At 49.7% G+C, this 17,908-nt stretch overlaps 1 protein-coding gene across 4 annotated transcripts in view; it reads right to left on the bottom strand.

Annotated features, from left to right (window-relative positions):
• Window positions 1–274: 274 nt before the first annotated feature.
• SRGAP3 (SLIT-ROBO Rho GTPase activating protein 3) overlaps window positions 275–17,908 on the bottom strand; it is a 252,785-nt gene continuing 235,151 nt past the window's right edge. For 3 of the 4 annotated variants that reach the window (XM_072785280.1, XM_072785281.1, XM_072785282.1), the window contains 4 exons: window positions 12,293–12,473; window positions 10,862–11,011; window positions 8,421–8,748; window positions 275–5,681 (listed from right to left, as the gene is read on the bottom strand). In XM_072785280.1, coding sequence (XP_072641381.1) covers window positions 5,268–5,681; window positions 8,421–8,748; window positions 10,862–11,011; window positions 12,293–12,473 — 1,073 coding nt within the window. In that variant the 3' untranslated portion in view covers window positions 275–5,267. The remainder of the gene's footprint in view (window positions 5,682–8,420; window positions 8,749–10,861; window positions 11,012–12,292; window positions 12,474–17,908) is intronic. The other variant, XM_072785283.1, reaches the window with a different exon arrangement.

Below are 17,908 nucleotides of genomic sequence, written 5' to 3'. Positions count from 1 at the left end.
CCCCGGGATCACGACCTGAGCCTAAGGGAGATGCTCAACCACCGAGCCACGCAGGCGCCCCCACAGTTACCTTTTTCCATTCGCTGGACAGTTGAAGCAGTCCTCCTCGGAACCTTGGCCTTCACCCTGTTGGATGTGAGCTAAAGGATATTCAGGGGCGGTTCCTGGAGGTAGCACACAGCCAGTGTGGACTGGCCAGTAGAAACACCCCTCTGGGCCCTTCCCGGCCCCCCCCTCGGGCCCCCTCACCCTTCCAAAAAGCCACAGGATCACGTTTGAGAAAAGTTAAGCTGTTTTATTTCACAGGATAGCTCCACGTCAAACCAGCAGGCACCATCAGAATACGCAACAGAGGATCCAATCAGACACTCTATAGGACGGGCGTTTGGTTGTAAGGGAGAGAAACGATATCCGGAAGAGGGCGACACTTATCATCACGTGGGGACAGGCAACCAGCAATTTCCTAGGGTTGTTTCGGTTTGTTTTTTCCTGACACAGTTTGGGGAGGAAGGAAACCAAAGGAAACTAAATTGACCAGCCACTCTGAAGCAATCAGAACCAAACCTATTGCCAAACCGTGTAAACAGTCACACTGCCGGGAACTAGAGTCTGAGCAGAAACTCTAGCCAGAATCCCCTTCCGTCTAAGGAAGGCAAAGTGCACTCTGGTTGCTCTGGTTCAAGGAACAGCTTTGTTATTTGCCTGGGACAGTTCGCACAGAGAGGAGGTGTCGGCAAAGGGGCAGCGGTGGCCGTTCGGCCCGTCCCAGAGGGTGGGACAGCGGGACGCTGGCGGGTCGACCTCAGAGCAGCCAGGAGGAGTCGGACACGACGGCAAAGTCCCTTCTCTCGGCTCCCCCGGGCAGCTTCGGGGATGTGGGGAATTCTCTCCATGGCTGCTCCGAAGACAGGAGGCCCCAGAGAACCGGGGAAGTTGACATGAAACGTCAGCATTAGCTCTGCATAGCAGAAAATCGGCTAAGCAACACCTCGCTCCCCCCTTCCTGCCCTGTCCTCCCCGCCCGCCCGTCCTCCCGAGCCCAACAGGGCCCCCTGCCCCGCCAGGGTTGTGAGCCGGCCGGTCTCTTCTTTCTGGGATTCTCAGGAGAATGAGGCATTTGCTCTAGTGTGGAACCATCTGGATGTGTGAAAAGTTAGGAATAGAAAGACTGAGAGGAAGAACCATCACATTAGTCCTGTGATTTTCCATCAGCCGCGTCCGTGTGCTGAGCGCCAAGTAGCCACCAGGCCACGGGAAGTCCTCTGCGTTCGTGCCTCCTGAATGAGAAAGAAATGTACCCAGCAAGGCACTCCGAGGGACGCCAGCGGGGAAGCAAGGCCCACGGAAAGGCCCTTCCCAGCGTGGGCTCCCCTTTGTGTACCACAAACCAGTTCTGAAGTGTTTATAAGGCAGATCTCTGAACTGCTGGTTCCAGCCGGAAGCCAAACGATGGCTCCATTTCCCTGGGTCTCTTCCCACTCGGATTTCTTCGTTGAATAGAAACCTTTCGTCCCTTGGGAATCCACTTCTCTCCTGCCCCTTGGCCTGGTGACCTCAGAGAAAAGACTCCCAAGTCTAATTCCCAAGCTTACAATTCCCTCCAGTTGCGCGCTCTGTCCGGGGTTCAAAAGGCGCTTCAAGGTGAGAAATCGTTAGCACTGAAAACAAGGAAAGGCAAGAATTTTTCATAGAATCCCACAGCTCAGAGCAGCTCTTTTAAGAGGAAAGGGGAGTAGAGGGAGAGAGGGGAGAGCGGGGTAGGAAGCACGGCTTGTTCTCAATTTTAGCGGAGAAAGGTCTTTAGCGGCGGCTGGGCCCCAAGGCCCAGGAAACTAGACCAGGAATGAATTGTCTTTGGTCAGTTTTAAATGAACATCTTGCTGGTTCATTCCTAAAATAGACTAAACATCGGTTACACATAAAGACAAAAGGCTTGACCTCAGGGTAAGTCGAAGGTTAAGAAAAGAAATCATTCTGTGAAGGAAAAAAAAAATGCCCGTTATCAACGAACTGATCAGTACAGCTCTCAGTAATGGCGATGAACAAGTAGGTAAACACCACTGCCCCTTGTACAATTGGTTATATTGAGGACTACTAACTAGGTTACTACATTTCCCCCACACTCACTGTACAGTTAGGTTTCTGGTATTTGTTTTTTTACATTGATCTATCTACTAGGTGCAAAGATTTGGTGAGTGGCATTGGCTATAATTTAATTGTAGCCTTTTTAAAAATTACAGTTTCACATTTTAACAGTTACTTTCCAGCATTTAAGCAAATACAGCAATATATAGTGTACTAACACAGGCAGGAGTCAGGAAGAGAATGCCAATGCTCAGTGACCGTGGATGGGACGGGGTGCGCGTGGAGGGTGGCAGAGACATGCAGAGTGCCAGATGAGGAAGGGGGCGGGGGCAGAGGGAGGGTGCAGGGAAGTATTTTTCCATTTGGTTCTGCGTCAAGGGTCAGATCTGGGCCTGGATGAGTGGGGTGTGAGCTTCCCTAAATGTGAACTCATCAGCCGTTTCCCAATGGAAAAATAGGTGCTGAAAGAAAACAGCTAAGGCTCTGCCTTCAGGTAATTTGGTTAAGGGCAGATCCATTTGCAGTAAGGAAAAAAATGCAGTCAATTCATAGGAAAAACCCACATGGTCTGACTGGTGCTGTAGATATCAGGCAACAGATTGGTCAACTCAGATTTTCGCTTTTCCTCTGGTATTCATGGCAGAGGGAGGATGTGACATTTTGCACAGGAGGCTACTGCATTTAAGGTCTGGGAGTATCTCTGGGGTGGAAATGAGGAGCCTGTGTCCTGGCTGGACAGCACAGCGTCCTTGCAGGAAAGCGCCTGACATGGCCCTCGCTGTCAGCCACCCATTAAACCTGGGGCACGTCTCGGGACATCCCAAGGCCTTGCCATCTCTCCTAAGCTGTAAAACGGCGATTATCATCATCTGCTCAAAGACAGAGGGGCTCCTAGCTGGTTCTGAGGCTCTTTCGTTTCCGGGAGCTAAGACAGAACAGTTGGTTTTAGGCTAAACAAGGAAGGTCAAGTTTGTCACTGACCTCTCTCTGGCATTCTTTTCGTGCCCTTTCTTGACTTTTCCACAGAGTGCGCTCACTGCCAATCCTTCCGACCACACAGAATGGGTCACCACTCCCACGCGCCCAGGTGGTGGTGACTTAATGGGCCCCTCCCCCTGGGGTGTATTTACCTTTTTATGACCCGGGGCGAGAGGGCACAACTTAATCCAGTGGGGCGAAATGGTCATGACACCATTCCAAGCGTCAGCAGGTGATAGATCTGTAGGGCTGTGCTTCAGGGCGCTTATGAAACTGGCAGGAAAACTGCACCACCCCATTCTCAAATGCCGTTAGGAGGCTTCGAAAGGACGGTCCTGGATGGGTTTTGATCTAAAAGACTTACCTTACTAATGATAATAAAAATAGCAAACGTGTTGGCACAGTGCTTTCCAGCTTACAGAGCTTGGTCACATTTTACTTTTATTACTTTTATCTGATGGAGCTGAACACTGGGGCTCAATGAGGTGGAGTGACAGGTCCCAGGTCCCACAGCTCTATGGGGTGGGTGGGGGGCTGGGACTCAAACACAGGACTTTTGACTCCAAACTACAGTCACGGAGATAGACTCAGAGGCCTCGGGAGAAAGAGAGAAAGCTTGAGAACGATAAGAAGGAGACCCTTGGCTTGGCCTGAGGGGGTGAATAAAAGCGGTCCCCTTAGGATCTGATTTCGCCTGTGTTCCATTAGCCAGAAACAGCCTATCTCTGGAAAATGAAAAGATCAAAAGAGGAAGTAAAATGGAACCAGAGGCCTTTTCCCAGCAGAGAGGCAGAAGTCTAGCTCCTAATTCTTAAAAGTCACTCACCTCAGTTCTATCACCGTATTTTCAATTCCATTAAATGCTCTGGAGGTGCTGGGGGGAGAGCAGGGGAGCAGGTTTGGGAAGGGAAGGGATGGAGAGAGGGAAGCCATTTCACCTGCATAACCTCACCCAGAGTGTTTTCTGGGACGGGAAGCGCTAACGGGTGGCCCCTCTCTGGGCCCTGCTGTGAGGCTCCTGTGCTTCATGCAGGAGAGCACCGGCCAAAGTGGGTCACAGACCGATCTTAAATTAAAATGATATGAAAGCCTCCTTGCCTGTTTAGTTCTGGATCTGACACCGTATAATTAGTAGAAAGAAGAAGAGAAAAAATTAAATATTTTGAAAATGGCATAAGTTAAACCTCTATAGTTACCACAGGTTTATTCCTACAGCGTGTCTAGGTTTTGAAGTGTTCCACACCACTGTTTGTGTTTTTCCTTTTTCCCAACCCCACAGAACGCTGTGCTACGATGGGGCTTAGCTTCTCACTATCCCCTGTTTGTACGTACAAACACAAGGATGTTGTGGTCAGGGGCCATCTCGCCAACATCCTCCCGTGCCTTCGGGGGGGTACAGTTGGCCCTCGGCCTCCGGGTGGAAAGGCAGGGTCTCTGGGGTGGACGAGGGAGAGGGGTTCTGTGAAGGGTTCCCCACCTCTAGGAGCAGCCTGCTTGGGGTACCGCCTGCCCCACCCTTCCGTTAGGGGCAGACTGTTGTGGAAGGCCACGACTTCTGGAGACAGTGGGAGACGATTTTTTGTGTGTTTTTCTGCAGGTTAGTGGTGTATTGCTTCGTTCGCAGTCACGGAGGCTTCTAAATTCTCCCAGAAAGGTCCCTGCAAGTCCCACCAAGTAACTCAGCGGGAGGTGTTTGGTGGCATGGGTCTGAGGTAAATCTAAGTTTCATAAAAAGAAAAAGGAGATCCTATATACATTTAGTTGTGTGTCCAGCTCTAGTATATGTATATAGATGCATAAATATATATATATACACACACCTACAGACACATACGTACGCGCATGTGTGTATATATGCACACATATATGCACACACATATTCATGTATGTAGACAGAACGCCGAGAGAATCCTTTTCCAGTGACCGTGTGCGGGGAAGCCATATAACGTTTTGCCCCAACCTCAGGAGAGGCTCCAGTCGGGCCTCCTGCTCCTGCACCTGCGCCCCCGGGGGCCCGCGGACACACGGCGGCCTGTGGGGTTCCGGCGGCTGCACGCCAGCTGCGGCGGGCGCCCAGGCCTCGGCTCTGCACAGCCGCGCTCCCGGGCGACCTGGGCCCCGCCCCGCCCGGCCAGGGGCACTGGGGGGCCGCGGAAGTCACGGAGGCCACCCTCGGCCAGGGCGGTGCCGCCGGGGCCCGGGGGTCACATGGTGCCCGACTTGTCCGCTGAGCTGTTGGGGAACATCTTCTCGGTGGGCGTGACGGCCGGGCTGCCCACGCCCGAGCTGCTGCTGCTGCTGGAGCGATGCTGCACCACGGGCCGCACGGGCCGCATGGGGGGCGGGCGCAGCTGGGCGCCGGCCAGGCGGGCGGACAGCGCGGGCTTGAAGGTGGTCATCATCTCGGTGGACGAGCTGCTGCTGCGCCGCATGGCAGCGTCGGGGTCGCGGATGACGATGGTGTGCAGGGGGCTGGCGGGCTCGGAGCTGATGGGGCCTGGCGGGTTCTTCAGGGGCTCCAGGGTGTCCAGCACCACGTCTGGCGCCTGCTTGACTGTGTTCTGTCTCTCGAGTTCCCGCAACTCGTGCAGAGCCGTGCTCATGGTCTTCTCGATGTCCTGGGGGCGGAAAGAGCTCTGGTCAGCACAGAGGCCGGGCGCCCCAGGGTCCAGCCCTTGCTCGGCTGCTGATGGGCCTGTGGGCTTCCTGGGGAGGTACTGCCACACACGAGCTCAGGGCTGGGGCGGAGATGAACTCTCCAGGGTGTCCTATGTCCCACTATGCATGTGGGCATCACCTGCACACTTGCCTGCCCAGGGGGCCGACTGCAAGGAGGGCAGGTTCCACTACTGGTTCTGGCTCTGCAACTTTCTTGCTGTGTGACTTTGGGCAAGTTACCTCACCTCTTTGAGCCTCAGAATCCTCATCTGTGAATCTAGACCATTATAACGCAACCTCAGGGGGTTTGACAAGTGTGTTAAATGATACAGTCCCCGCGAAGAGGTTGGCATGGCCCCTGATACATAGTAAGCACTCACAAATAACAATGGTAATAATAGAGCACCCATCCAAGCCCTTTCCTTTTGTAAGTCATTTAATCCTCACACTTTATGAGGTAGGAACCACCATTATGCTCATTTCACACGTAAGAAGATGGAAGCTCAGCCTGGTTAAAGTAACTTGCCCAAGATCACCCAGCTAGTTAGTAACATAGCCCAAGTCTCAACCTAGATAGTGTGTCTCCAGAACCCAAGCCCCTAACCATTATGGTTGCTTTTAAAATATATTTGTTTAAGTAACCTCTACACTCCATGTGGAGCTCGAACTCCTGACCCCGAGACCAAGAGCCGCACGCTCTTCCGACTGAGCCAGGAAGGCACCCCACCATTATCGTCATTAAAAAAAAAAAAAAATTCTTGCCCATAAGAACATTCCTTGGAGGTTACATATCAGAATGTCCACAATATTCACCCCAGAATAACCAGACTGTCACTTTCTCCTCCGTATAATCAGAAAAGTTTGTTTTTCAAAAACGTCAATTTTAAAGAGCAGCAAAACCTCTCATCTGCCTATGTAATTCCTGGAGATTTAGAGCTCATCAATATGAGAGCACTTTGAATGACAGGGAGGGCTGTTAAGGCTTGGCCAGGGCCCCCGCCAGGGCCTCCGGGAGCAGGGCAGGGTCCCCTGTCAGCCTGGGTGGGGCTCATCGGTCCACATTCCCAGGGCTTCTGTTCCTCCTTGAGCCAGAAGGGGGCGCTGCAGCTAGAAGTCAGCTTGGGAGGCTTGGGCTAGGGCAAAGGACCGGGATTTTTTAGTGAAAAGACCCCTTTTGCTGGCTGTGTAGTGTTGGACAAGTCTCGGGCCCTCTGCACCAGGCTCTGCTTCTCTGTTGAAAGCCCCTACATTTACTGTGAAGATGGGATGAGGTGATGGATGTGATGGAGCTTTACAAACTGCCGGGCAGTGTTCACACTCCCTTTAGCCTGAGTCCTTGGCTCACACCGGCGTGGCAGGGATGCCTCCACACCCGATGGGGCACAGGGGGCCGCACAGGCTGAGCACAATATCCCACAACAGGGGAGACTGCTTAAAACCGCTGCTGGTAGGCGTGGTGCACAACCCTCCGTGACCGCGATGACATCTGTTTTTCTGCCGTGAGGTGAACCCGGAAAAATTTCAAGTCTGGTCACACTGATGAAGCTGGGGCCTGGAGAGGTCCTGCCAGCCCGTTTCCGCAGCCCTGTCCTCTTTCACCCTGTCTCCTCCTCCTCAGCCCACGGGCGGCCGCCTGCCCACCCTGAGGCCCCCCAGCAGGCTCCCGGCTGGCACAGGCAGGGTCCCAGCCTATCCCTTTTGCTTTGTTAAGAGACTATGGGTGTCTGGTCTATGGCTAATAGTAGCTTTTATGCTTCTTGACATTTTATCCCTTGCCCTGAACACTAGCTACTTTAAGAAGGGGATTTTTGTGCCTCTATGCAAAGGATTAGCTGTGGGGGACCTTCTATGTGAGGGGAGAGATGGCAATCCTCTCCCCATCTTTGCTATAACCCACCCGATAGTGATAACGCTGGCTTTGCACATCCCACACCACTTAAATGAAGCCCTCCCCCGCCCCATGGACTTCGCTGCTCTCCCTGCAGCGCTCCAGTGTGCACTGAAAGGTAAAGCTTTAAAAAATAAATGTAACGATGACGCCTCTACCACCATCCCCACTGCCACTCTATCCTGGCAGAATGTGAGCCAGAGAGACAGAAAGCTCAGAGAAAGACCAGCTGAGTAGTTTAGGCGTGAGCCTTGCATTAGTCTGAGAGGTGATGCAGCAATCTGCAGAGCGGGGCCGCACAACGGCGCTTGGGGAAGACGGACAGCAGGCGGGGGGAGGGGGGGGGCCAGGCTCTGGGTCCATTTCAGGTCATCCTTGCACTGTCAGTGCCTAGCTCTGTGACTGGCACACAACAGTGGCTCAATCAATATTCGTCAATAAAGGAATGAACGAATGAACAGATGAATGAATGGATGAAGTAATGAATGAATAACTCAACTGTGCCATCTCGTGGAGACACCTGCCATTACCACATCCCTCTCATCCGGCCTGCCCCCAGGTAGGAATATCCCCCATCCAGCCCTGGAGACTGGAGGTCTTTAACAGAATCCCTAGCCAGCACCCATTCAGCTTCTGCTCCCATTGGGGAGGCCAGCAGGGGGACAGGAAGCCAGCTTGCTGTCTGTCTTGTGTTCTAGCTTAACCTTGAGCCTGGCGTGAAGGGCCAAGTGGCTCCCTGGTCAAGAGGCTCCCACCCGGCCGCCCCTCCGGGTCCTCAGCTGGCCCAGCCTGCCTTCCCACCCGCCCTTACTTCTGCCAAGGCCTCAGCCTCCAGGGACTTGTGATCTCCCAGGCTGCTGTGCCTGGTGGAGCCGCATGTCGACCTCATCGAGTGCCCTTCCGAGAGAGCCTTCTTGTCAGGGTAGTTGATGCTGCCGGCACTCCCAAATGTCGCCATCCTCCGCTTCTCAGGGCTCTCGATCCTCCCCCGGGTGAGAGGGATTTTGTGGGGGCTGCTGGGGCAGGCGGCGGCCCGGGGTGGCGTGTCTATGCTGGGACCCAGGCCCCGGGGTGGGCTGTGGGTGTCGCCCCCGCTTCGGCGCCTGGGGATGGCCGCTCCATCGGATCGTAACCGCACTCTGTAAAGGAGCCAGGGGGCAGGGGCATGGGGCAGAGGTCAACCCTGGCAGGTCTCAGAATGGGTCAGCTAACCCCCAGGCCACACACTACACACTAGTCTGGGGAGCAGGTATAGTAAAGCCTCATTCAGCCAAACTCAAGTGCACAATGAAAGCTCTGGCTGAGCGTGCAACTCAGTGGCAAGGGGCAGGTGTAATGTGCACACGAAGGAACCGGAAGCATTCTGCTTTCCAAACTGCAGACGGTGATGCTACTAATTACACAATGAATCTTGTCTATGTGTCAAGTCAAGGCCAGGAGAATTTCAACCTGGGAACGCTTTGGGGATGGTTAGTTGGGCTCATGATATGTTCTTAAGTGGTTCAGACATTTCCATGATTCTGAAGGGCTTCTTAATTGGTCTGAAGCATTGAGGCTTGACTGTACCAAAAAGTCACCAGCTCCCTGCAAGCACAGGAGGGGGTCCCTGGGAATTGAACACAGTCCAGTGTTCTCACCCACCCCCAATCTCCCCAGCAAAGGGCTATTTCTCTGAGGCTTTTTCAGATCTTGGAAAATTAGTCATTCTGGAGTAAAAAACTGCTTCAATCAATGTGCCTTTCATGCATTTGGCCACCTTTTACTCTTTAGGGAGGCTCTGGTAGAGTCAAAGAGGGACCAGAGTGTCTCTCAGGAGGGCTGGCTTTGTCACAGACTTTCCTGTGTCCTCTTTCAGACCCATTTTATTAATCTGGTAAATGGGCATAATATTCCTTGCCCATCTTCCAGGGAGGTCTGGCGGGTGTGAAAGCACTCTGGAGGTAAAAGGCTCCACCCGCAGGCAATTTTGCTACATCCTATGGAGGTCAACAGAGATTTGAAGGCACTGGTGGGTGGAGGGGAGGCTGGCAGTGGCAAGGGGGTAGGAAGGAGGGACAGTGTTGGAATGGGCCATGACTGAAGGACCCAGTTCAATGTGGTCAGCAGCACTTCAGACCCCAGAGCCACCAGCCAAGCTAAGCACCGCCTGTGGGTACCCCAACAGGACCAAAGCATAGGGTTGGAGAGGAGGAAATATTGAGAAAGAGAAGAACCAGAATAAAGTAGGGGAGGGAGGGGAAGAGGGAGAGGAAGAGAGAGGCAGGAGAAGATATGGCCCTCCTAGAATTCAAGGAACCATGGCTTTGTCTTCTACCTACCCCAGACTTCCACTTTGCCCCCCAATTCCATTACCTATCACAGTGCCTGAGCCTTTTGCTGAAGTGAACAGAATACACTGAAAGGAGGCACAGAGACTTCTGCCAAAGTAAATTCATAAACGTATGTTCCTGTTTCAACTATATCTCTGGTTCTATCTGCAAGTACCCATACGAGGGAGCTGATCCCAAGACCTCTCCACCAAGAAAAAAAAAAAAAAAGAAGAAGAATATGACATTGTGAGAATCTGATTTAAAAAGCAGTGAGAAACTATCAGCCTCTCTATTCTTCACTTTTTCATATTTGATATATTTTTTTAACAACCACATTCTTTGGACTAAACAGGCATGTAGAGAATGACAAGTGTAGTAGCTCTTTGCCTGGCAGAAAGGTCAGGTGACGCAGTGCAGCCCACACATGGAAGAGGGAAGAAATTGGCAAATGTGCTCCCATCAAATGAGTGGGTGGAGTCGAGTGTCAATTTCCTCCACCACATGGAGTGGGTGTGAGTTTTCTGTTTGTGTAGTGCACTTCAGGGGGAGTATGTGAACCTTAAAAATTTAAATATAACAACTCAGGTCTTCAACAGAAAATAGGGAGGAGGTGCAAGAACTGGAGAGAGGTAGGAAAAATACTTGCCAATTTATAACTCTCTCTTCCTCCCCATTTATTATTACTATTTTATGTAAAGGGCATTGATTTGCTAATATATGTCTTGTCTCCTCCTTCTCCAAACCCCAACTCCAAGCTGGACCCTTGTAAGCCTGGCATTCTTGGGCCAGTTCCAGCCAGACCCCCCAGTGTGCCCAACAGCACATCCCAGAGGGAACAAAGGGCCACAACAGCCTCCTTTCTCCCCTCTGCCCTCTTGCCTCTCCCAAATCAGACAGAGACGGGTATGGCTCTAGTAGGAAAAAATGAATCCGCATTTCCTACCGGCCCATCACCCCCCCAAAGCCGTAATCCGAGATGTGCTCCGTGGGTGACTGGAGGTCGTTTTTGGAGGAGGCCTTGTCATCCAGCAGCGGCCCACTGCTGGCCTCGCTGTCGGCCTTCTGGCTCAGGCTGTCCGAGAAGGCATCATCCCTGGGGAGAAGGACAGATGTGAATCGGGAGTGCTTTGCTCCAGAGAACCCCGGATATGTAGGGCTCCTGGAGACCTGTTTGAAGGGGGGCATCCACACACACTTTATGGTTAACTTATGCCCATCCTCTGGATGAGCCACTTCCCACTCTAGGCCTTAGCATCACACACATGCCCATTGGCTTGCTCTCTCCTAACTTACTTTCTCTGGCAGGAGACCACTTGCCCTCTGCCCCAGACCTACCTTCTCTTCCCCCTTCCTCTAGATTTTTCTCTCCCAGGCTGCTGCAGGCTAGGACAACCTAAATGCTGGAGGGAATGCTAGAGTGATGGGCAGAGGAGCCCACAAGCTGAGCACTGAGAGCTGAGTCTCCATGTGGAGCCCTGAGAAGCCATTTAAGGCTAAGCAAGGGAGGAAGAAGAGTGCCTCTATCCCTCAGCTCTTGACCTAGGGCTTTGGATAACTGTGAGGTGGCTCCCTTGGTGGGGTACCCTGCTGGCCTCCTCCCAGCACACTGGGGACAGCAGAGGGCTGCCAAGGGTCCTCCACTGGCACTTCTCTTGTCTGCCTGGCTTTGGACTTTGCTGTGGTTTCACACCATTCCCTCTGTCATCAAGGCTTATGCCTCTGCCCCTTTCCTTGAGGTCCAGCGTAGTGGCTGCTTCCTCCATAAGTCAGTTCTACCAGAGACTGACTCAGAGGGAGTGTCTGTTGTACGAACCTTCAATGGCTTTTAAAGAAGAGAAGATGTAAACTTTCTGGGCCTCCAAGTATGGCTAGATACTTGGGATGTGGGCCTTTCTTTAAAAAAAATAAAATAAAATAATAACAGTATCCTGGAAATAAGAGGATGGCTATTTCTGTGCATCCTCTGAGAGAGCCACTTGGGAGATAAAGAATGGTGGGCAGTAAAGGGGGCAGTATTGGCCACTGATTATAGGGAAGACCTAAGAAGGTAGAGGAATATGGCAAGATCTACTGGATGCTGAGAATCAGGGCAGGTGATGAATGCCCTAGAGGCTGTCAGGTGGGTCAGGATGGTCAACCAAAGGCACCAAACACTGTCTCTGTATACTCTAAAGGATGAGCAATTTGCTTATTTGTTTAGTGGATCACCATTTAAGGGGAAGTGAGATATAACCATTCTTAAAAAAGACCAAGTGCGTCATTCCAGTGAGAGCAAATGGTTGGCATACAGCCCAGCACTCCCATTCCTGTGCTCATTCAAGACATCACTAATCAACCACGACATTCTTCAAAGAAGGTCTTGATTCCCACTCACATGTCCTGTACAACTATGTACTGATGAGGGATGAGTCCGTCCACGCCGTTGTGACGGCCCTCCCACCAGTCCTCTGAGGCGCGATGGTACAGTAGCAGCGAGGCTCCTTTCTTGAAGGACAGCTCACGCGGGGACCGCCCCACATAGTCAAACTTGGCGATGGCTTCGATCTGTTCCACTTCTAGAAGGAAAGCATGGGAAAGAGCATCTGTGGAGTGAGTAGGAAGGCAGCCAGGAGGCTCGCTCAGATGGCCTTGGCTTCCGTGGCGCAGCACAGACAGCAAGCTGGTGGGAAGAGCATGGGCTGGGGCTCAGGACACCAAGTTCTAGCTCAGACCCACTCTCCATGCTGTGGCCTTGGGCAGGACGTCTAACTACTGACACACCATATCCTTATTTTCAACTCCCCCTCTGGTTTTCCGCTTTCTAATAATTAAAATATTATCTTAAGAAACTCCTCTATCTTCTACCTCAAGACAAGTGCCATTTCCATTTGTTCACAAACCCTTTCCTTTTTTGTCCACTTATGAAACTTTTAGAGGTTCTTATCTTTTGGGTGGATGTGGACTCCCATCCATGCAAAGATGCTGTACACAATTTTTAAGGGTTCCCAGAACTCTTCAAAGCTCATTGTTATGGATTGAATTGTGTTCCCCTCCCCCCAAATCCATATGCTAATGCCCTGACCTCCAGTTTGATAGTATTTGGAGACCGGTATTTAGGAAGTAATTGAGGTTAAATTGAGTAATTAAGGTAGGACCCTAATCTGACTGGACTGGTATCTCTCCATGAAGAGAAGAGATGCCAGCTGTCTGTCTGTCTGTCTCTCTCTCTCTCTCTGAATGTACACAGAGGAAAGGTCGTGTGAGGACATAGAGAGAAGACAGCTTTCTATAAGCTGGGAGGAGATGCTTCACCTGAAACCAGCCTTGACAGCACATTTGTCTTGGGCTTCTTGCCTCCAGAGCTGTGAGGAAATAAATTTCTGTTGTATTAGCCACCCAGTTCTGTTCTGGTAGCCTGAGCTGAATAACACATTCATGCATGGACTTAATTTGGGGGGAGAAAGAATTCCTTCCAGGACCACAGCTCAAGCTCATCTCTTTGCACACACATATTGACCAATCAAACCTTCTTCACTGGTTAGTGGCAAGTCTTGACTGGATTAAGCAGTGAGGATCCACTCTTGTCCCTGAGGCACTCCTACCACCCAGCTCCATCACCTCTTGTCTGTGTGACCTGAGGCAGGTTACATAACCTCTGTATACCTCAGTTGATATGGGAGGATTAAAAGATAATGTGTGTAAGAAGACCTACAGATGGCCAACAGATACATGAAAAGGTGCTCAACATCTCTAATCCTCAGGGAGATACAAATCAAAACCACAATGAGGTATCACATTACACCTGTCAGAACAGCTCCTGTCAAAACCATCCTCCCCAAACCAAAAAACAAAAAAAAAAAAACCCAACAAGAAAAAACAAAATATAATGAGTATAGATATAGGAAAGAGGGAACCCTGGTACCCTGTTGGTGGGAATGTAAATTGGTACAGCCACTGTGGAACGCAGTATGGAGGTTGCTCAAAACATTAAAAATAGAAACACCATATGATCCAGCAATTCCACTTCTGGGTATTTATCCACAGGAAACAAAAACACCAACTTGAAAAAACAGATGGATACATGGATGAAGAAAATGCAGTATATAGATACACTGGAATATTATTCAGCCATAAAAGAGAAGGAAAATCTTCTATTTGAAACAACATGGATGAACCCTGAGGGCATTATGCTAACTGAGATAAATCAGAGAAAGACAAATACCATATGATCTTATTTATATGTAGAATTTAAAAGCAAAAACAAACCAAACTCTCAGAAACAGAGAACAGATTGGTGGTTCTGCCTCTGGTGGTACCAGAGGCAGTGGTAAGGAGTGGGCAAACTGGGTGAACCTTTATAACTTTTGTAACTTCCGTTTATAAAATAAAGTCCTGGGGATGTAATTTAGAGCATGATGACTATAGCTAATAATACTGCATTGCACTGAAAGTTTGCTAAAAGAGTAGATCTTAAAAGTTTTCATCACAAGAAAAGAAAAATTTGTAACTATGTATGGTGACTACATACAGTCTTCCATGTATGGATGGATGTTACCTAGACACACTGTGGTGATCATTTTGCAATACACGTATTGAATCGTTAAGTTGTCTACCTGAAACTAATATAATGTTATACGTCACTTATATCCTTTTTTAAAAGATTTTATCTATTTATTCATGAGAGACATAGAGAGAGAGGCAGAGACATAGGCAGAGGGAGAAGCAAGCTCCCTGTAGGGATCCTGATGTGGGACTCGATCTCAGGACCCAGGGATCACACCCTGAGCCGAAGGCGGACAGACGCTCAACCACTGAGCTACCCAGGTGTGCCTGGCAATTATATCTTAATTTAAAAAGTAAGAAATATACTAGATTTTAATAGATTTTTATTTATTATTTTTTTAATTAATTAATTAATTAATTAATGAGTCATAGAGAGAGAGAGAGAGAGAGAGAGAGAGAGGCAGAGACATAGGCAGAGGGAGAAGCAGGCTCCATGCACCGGGAGCCTGACGTGGGATTCGATCCCGGGTCTCCAGGATCACGCCCTGGGCCAAAGGGAGGCGCTAAACCGCTGCGCCACCCAGGGATCCCTTAATAGATTTTTAAAGGCCATGATGTATGAAAGTCCTCAGCATAGTACAGACACGTGAGGTGTTCAGTTGGTAGTAGCTCTTATGATGATGATTATAATTACTAGTGGCTTTACCCTATGGGGTAGGTCCAGACAAGAAATCTAAGCTACAGAGAGTTTATGTGGTTTTCCCAAAGCCCTATAGCTAGTGAAGTTTGGGAAAAGACTTTTTGGGGAACAGGGGAGCAATGCCTAGGATTTACTTAATCTGTGTTATAGCTGTACCCTAAGAGATGCTCACACTTGGTAGAAAACTGGCTGTATGTGAATATTAATTTATTTATACTTTAAAGCAAGCACAAAGATGTATAATGCTATAAAAATCATATATATTTATGTATATATTTACATAGATAAAGTAACAAATATGTTGAATTCTAATAGAACAAAAGTGTAACGAAATTGACCCCTGTCCTCTCTAGCCTGCAGATACCTTCCTTATGCTGACTCTCTATTGCTCCATTCCTCCTTATGGATCATCTCGTATCTGTCTATCCAGCCACCTACTTGCACCTAAAGGAGTTAAGGCCAGAAAACCTGGCTTTGCTACTTTTTAGCTGTGTGACCTTGAAGAACTTATTTCTCCTTCCTAAGCCTCAGTGTCCTCTTCTGTAAAATGGGAAGGCTACTAATAGGATCCAGCTTATAAGGATGTTGAGAGGATTAAATCAGTTACTGTATATGAAGTGCTTGCAACAGTGCCTGGCATGTAGTTAGCTCTATATGAAAGTTGTTATCAGAACTGATACACTTCTAAGGACTTTCTAAGCATGGAAACACAAAGAGCAGAAGGAGGAACCCCCTTTGTTCATCTCCCCCATTAATCCCCACCACACCCCTGTGTACATTAGGGTTTCCCCCTCCTGTAAGCAGTAGCTCAAGAAGACCGTCCCGGTGCTCCTGTGAGATGCGGCAGCTTGCAGATGCATCTAGTCCTCAGTGCCTGGGACAGCCTTCTACAGGGTGTGGGCCTCAGGCAGTGAGGCCAGCCTTCCCCAGCTGGCTCCCTGACAAATGTGTTTAAATGTTATTCTGACACGGTTGATGCAAGATGACAGCACAGCTACATGGGTCACATTAACTCAGATCATGATTCAGAGTTACCTTCTCAGCAAAATGGGGAGATCTCTGTCATCTCTGCTGCCTCTTTGGATCCTACACCAGCTGTTGGCTATAGCATTGCTTGAACACCTGTCTGCTGGCCTAGCTACAGAGACAAAAAGGTTGGAGGGTTTGCAAGATAGGAGCTTAACCCGGAGGACTGTGTGCTCTCAGGGTTTCACCCCAGGGTGTCCTTTGAGCTTGGTTCCCCTCACTGATGGAGAAGCTGACCTGAGCAGAGGTTTGCTCCTGCCAGGAGGAGCTGTCTGGGTGTCTAGTTCCTGCCTTCCACATCTCTAGAGCCTCCAGCAGTCACTGTGGATGGCCTGGAATTAGGAGTGGGGGGAACAAGGAGGAATGGGAAATGTAAGGGAGAGAAAAGAAGAAAAGAGGAGGAGGGAGCAGAACTGAGCTGCAGGCCGAGAGAGGGCATGTGTGTTTGCAGATGCGGTTATGTAAGCGTGTGTGGTAGAAAGAGTAATCATAGCCACTATTTATTAGGAAGTCTCTTATTTGGGTTTATCATACCTGAAGTAGAAAATGTGATTCTCCTCCTTATTACTCTCCCACACACCCCTCCCCAAACTTACTTAATTCTCTCATCTTCCCCCATCTTGGGAAATAAAACCGTCTGCCCGCTTGCTCAGGCCAAAGTGTAGCTCTTGAGCACCACATGCCTAAGCTATCAGCAAATTCTCTGAAGCATCCCCTGAATTAGACCTGTCTCAGCACCTCCAGTGCCACTGCCCTGGTCCAGACTGCCACTGTCCTTCTACCAGGCATCCCTGCTTTCATTTGTGCTTGGCAGAGCCATGTCTCCCCATGGCAGTCAGAGGAATCTTTTAAAATCATAATCGGATCATGAAACTCTTTTGTTGAAATCCCTCTGAAGGCTTCCTGCTATGCTTGCAGCCAATCCCAGATGTCTTCTCACGGCTGCTGAGGCCCCTTCGTGCTCTGGGCCTGGAGGCCTCTGCAGCTTCGCTCCCTACCTTTCTCCCTCACTCATTACCTCCCTCATGGCCTCACGAGCCTTCGTCATCTTCTTCTTCTTCTTCTTCCTCTTCTTTTTTTTAAGATTTTATGTATTTATTCATGAGAGACACAGAGGGAAGCAGAGACATTGGCAGAGAGAGAAGCAGGCTCCCCAGAGGGAGCCCGATGCAGGACTTGATCCTAGGACCCCAGGATCATGACCTGAGCCAAAGGCAGATGCTCAACCACTGAGCCACCCAGGCACCCCTCACAAGCCTTCTTAATGTTACTCCTCCAACACTGGATTCTGACATTTTTCAAACACCAAGTAAAGTGAAAGTAAACGTGTATAGACCTGCCACCTAAATTCTACAGTTAACATTTTAGTGTATTAGCTTTATCACATATGTATCCATCTTCTATCTTATTTTTTAGTGAATTTTAAAGTGAGTTGCAGACATCGGTACACTTTACCTCTGAACACTATAACATAAATATTCATAGAGCCTTCTTGATGCTTTTAAAAATTCCAAGCCTTTTCTTGCTGTAGGACCTTTGCTCTTATTATCACCTCTCCCTGGGATACTGTTCTCCCAGATATTTGCATTCATTCACATTCAATAAATATTTATTGACCCTTGTGTGCCATTTCCTCATTTTATTCCAGGTCTGCACTCAAATGTCTTTGCTTTAGCAAGGTGAAAGGAGTTGGCTACCCTCAACTATAAAAATACTGTCAAATCACTCTACATTTTCCCTTGCTTTATTCGTCTTCACAGCACTTAGCACAACCTGAACTTG

The sequence above is a fragment of the Canis lupus genome, chromosome 19 (assembly GCF_048164855.1).
Source record: "Canis lupus baileyi chromosome 19, mCanLup2.hap1, whole genome shotgun sequence".
In the NCBI taxonomy this organism is placed as follows: Eukaryota; Metazoa; Chordata; class Mammalia; order Carnivora; family Canidae; genus Canis; species Canis lupus.
This window is presented reverse-complemented; position numbering and strand designations above follow the sequence as displayed.